Source organism: Osmia bicornis, chromosome 8, assembly GCF_907164935.1.
Source record: "Osmia bicornis bicornis chromosome 8, iOsmBic2.1, whole genome shotgun sequence".
Lineage (NCBI taxonomy): Eukaryota > Metazoa > Arthropoda > Insecta > Hymenoptera > Megachilidae > Osmia > Osmia bicornis.
The window spans coordinates 565,741-569,033 of record NC_060223.1 but is presented as its reverse complement, the minus strand read 5'-3'; the positions used below and the strand labels follow the sequence as shown (position 1 = coordinate 569,033).

Sequence of the window (3,293 nt, the reverse complement as noted above, 5' to 3'; positions counted from 1 at the left end):
GTAGAAGGAAATAGGGGGGCTTCAGGAGAGGTACATGAGATGGACGCTCGGGGTGGATTGGTGCACCCCAGGATACTTGCTAAGAGAGGAACTGAAAAGGTGGAAAATGAGAACAAGATTAGGAAAGTTGGCATGGGGATTCGAAAGAAAATTATGGGAAGGAAGAGGAGGAGAGCTGGCCAGGAGTTGTTGGGAGCAACTAATTAGAGACGAAGGAAGAGGAGGAGAGAAAAACAAGTGGGAAGAAGAAAGAGAAAAGTTCTTTCAGGAGAGGGGGATAGAAATGAGAGAGATAGAGAACAAAAGACGAAGTGGGGAGATGGAATATAAGGAAATCGAGGAGAAGGATAGGCAGATACAGGAAGAAGAAAGATGGGAAAGAATAATGGAATCAAGATATAATAAATGGTACAAAATGATAAAGGAGCCAGGAATTCCGAGATACTTAGAAAAAGGATGGAGAGAGGAAAGATGGAGAAGAATGGCTAGATTCAGGCTAGGAAACGAAATTAAGGAATCAGAATACTGGGAAAAAGAAGACAAGAGGAAATGTAGAGTATGCGGGTGGGAAGAGGAAACGTGGGAACACATATGGGAAAGGTGCGCTAGAGGGAAAACGAGAAAAGAGGGATGGCAAGAGAAGGTGAAAGAACTGATGGGAGGAGGGAGTGAGGGAGAGGAGTGGATGAAAGAAGTAGAGGAGTACAGGAAGGGGACGAGGGAGGAGGGAGAGGCGGGAAAGTGAGAGACAAGAAGCAGAGAAATTAGTGCAGAGGAACAAATGGACAGGGGAGAAATGAATAGGGAGAAGGGGAGGAAAGGGATAAAGGAATAAACGAGAAAGAAAAACGAAGAACAGAGAAGAAAGAGCGAGAAAGAGCGAGGAAATAGAATAGAAAGGGTCCATAAAAAGGGGAGGAAGCAGAAACCGACAATACCGACATAAGACTAGGGAAGAGAATGGGAGGGGGAACACGCAACAGGTGGCAGGCCGGCGGGAGCAGGAAAAAGTAGGTTGGCAAGCGTGAGCAAACACGTGCGCAGGAAACGAGACACAGGAAGGCATAAGTGGAAGCCGAAACGTGCGATAATAGTGGATAGAAAGAAAAGGTAAAAGGAAAGAAAAAGGGGAGATACTGGACAAACCATGGAAAGCGCGTGGGGAAAAGCAGTGATAGAGGAGTTAAAAAAGATTAGGGAGGAGTTAGGGGAGATAAAGGAGGAGATAAAGAAAGGAGGATCGGGAAGGGAAAAAGGGAAGAAGACCAAAGGAGGGACGATGAAGAAGAGGAAGATCACGAAAACAATAGCGAAGAGGAAAAAAGGAATACGGAGGAGATTGACGAAGAAGAGGAAGGTAGAGGAAATAAAGAGGAAGTAGAAGGAAAGAAAGGAGAAGAGGGGAAAATCAGAAAAAGGAAACGAGAAGAAGAAAAGAAAAAAGCAAAAGTAACAGTGGCAGAAAAGGTCAGGGAAATAAGGACAGGAGAAAAGGAACCAGAAGAGAAGGGAGGAAGAAAAGAGAAAGAGGAGGAGGATGAGGATGTAGAGGATATTAAAGAGAAGAAAGATGAAGATAAAGGGGGAGAGGAGACGGAAGAAGAAGAAGGAGAGAAAAGTAGGTGGAGAGAAGAACGAAAACAGGAGAAGGAAGAGGAGGAAAGCTGGGCGGACAGCTGGGAAAGGATAAGAGAAAGGGAGAGGAAAGAAAGAAGGAGCAGAACTATAGTTTGGAAAAATGTAGGAGGAGAGGAGAAAGAGGAAAGGGGTAGAAGAATAAAAATAATGCTGCAGATGGAGCTGGGGAAGAAAGTAGAAATAAGGAAGATGACGGAGGTGACAGGAGATGGCGGAAGGAAAATAGTTTTAACAGAGTTGGAGGAGGAGGATGATTGCAGGAAAATACTAAGGAAGAAAAACTATATCTGGGAGTTCTGGAAGGTGAGTGTGAAGGAAGATCTGTCAAGGGAGGAAAGGAGGATAAGATGGAAAATAAAGGAGAAGGCTAGGGAGGAAAGAGCAAAGGGGAAGGAAGTAGAGTTTAGTAACAGAAGGTTATGGATAGAAGGCAAGGAGTGGTTGTGGGAAGAGAGAAAAGGAGAGTGGAAGCAAAAGTAGACAGCAGGAACAAGAAGAAGAAAGAGGGAATGAAAAGAAAAGAACACAACAAGAAGAAGAAAGAGGAAGAGGAAAGAAGAAGAAGAACCGAGTAGAAGAGCCAAAGCCAAACCTAGTCGGAGGCAGCTGAGGCTGGCAAAGAATAGAATATTTTTGTTACAATTCTAGTATAGCGGACAGATTGTACCTGCAAAAATTTAATGTAATTTAATTTAATTCAAGTGAACCTAATTTAAGTTAAGTGCCTGGATCAGGCACCAAGGTGACAAAGTAGTGAGGTCTGATGTTATTCTATATGCATATTTGTATTTTTTATTTGTATTTTTTATTTTTTGTTATTAATTTTATTTTCATTTGTATTTTGATTTTTATTTTATTGTTATTTTAAGTTTGAGATCAGACCTCTGTTCGATGTTACCCCTACATGATAATTAGTTGATAGTTGATTCAGTATTACAGTTAGATATATTATATTTCAATACAGTTTAGTTAGGTACATATTATATTATATAAATATAAAGGTTATTTTGATTATTTTGACTATTTTGATTTATTATTAGTACCGGTGTATGCAGTATAATTTTTCTGTTGGCTTCGGTTAAGCTAATTAAATGAATAATAGAATATGATAGGAAGCAGATACAAGGGGAAATAGTCAGTGTATTTTGCTTTTTTCGGTGTTGGACTTTATTTTATTTTATTTTGGCTTGATTATATGTATTTTATTTATATCTGAATTTATAATTTGTAAGGCAAGATACTAGTGTAAGCAAGGTTGGGGGAACGCTCCTTGCGTAACAAAAAAGCACCTTGTAACCCCAGATAGGGAACAATAAACTATATACAATACACTTAACACTTCGTATCACATCACATCATAGATGACCGATGACCACGTCAACGTCAACTAAGATAGGAAAGGAAACCGGGCGAAGTAAAATAAAGAGCGCGACCATGAACCATAAAGAATAGAATATAGATACCTACCGTTCATGAAAATTCCCTGGTCTATACCATAATGATTATCGACCATCAAGTTAACCACCAAACCATCAAATTAATCAATTATACAGAATATATAAACGTTCGAAAGCGAAAAGCGAAAATACTTCAACAACTTTCAATAAATCACCGCGATGAAAACCAGAAGTAAGGTACCTATAAAAGATAACGAT

At 40.0% G+C, this 3,293-nt stretch overlaps 1 protein-coding gene across 1 annotated transcript; it reads left to right on the top strand.

Annotated features, from left to right (window-relative positions):
* Window positions 1-283: 283 nt before the first annotated feature.
* On the top strand, window positions 284-2,118 carry LOC123988075 (golgin subfamily A member 6-like protein 6). Its single transcript, XM_046286853.1, has 2 exons — window positions 284-668; window positions 1,487-2,118. Exons 1-2 carry the CDS (start codon window positions 284-286, stop codon window positions 2,116-2,118), a joined length of 1,017 nt encoding a protein of 338 aa, XP_046142809.1.
* Window positions 2,119-3,293: the final 1,175 nt, after the last annotated feature.

Bases quoted from the DNA above. Each gene is read 5' to 3' on its own strand.
- LOC123988075 (XM_046286853.1), top strand. From the start codon at position 284: ATGAGAGAGATAGAGAACAAAAGACGAAGTGGGGAGATGGAATATAAG. The intron at 669-1,486 runs GTGAGGGAGAGG...AAATAAGGACAG, and splicing joins AGAACTGATGGGAGGAGGGA to GAGAAAAGGAACCAGAAGAG.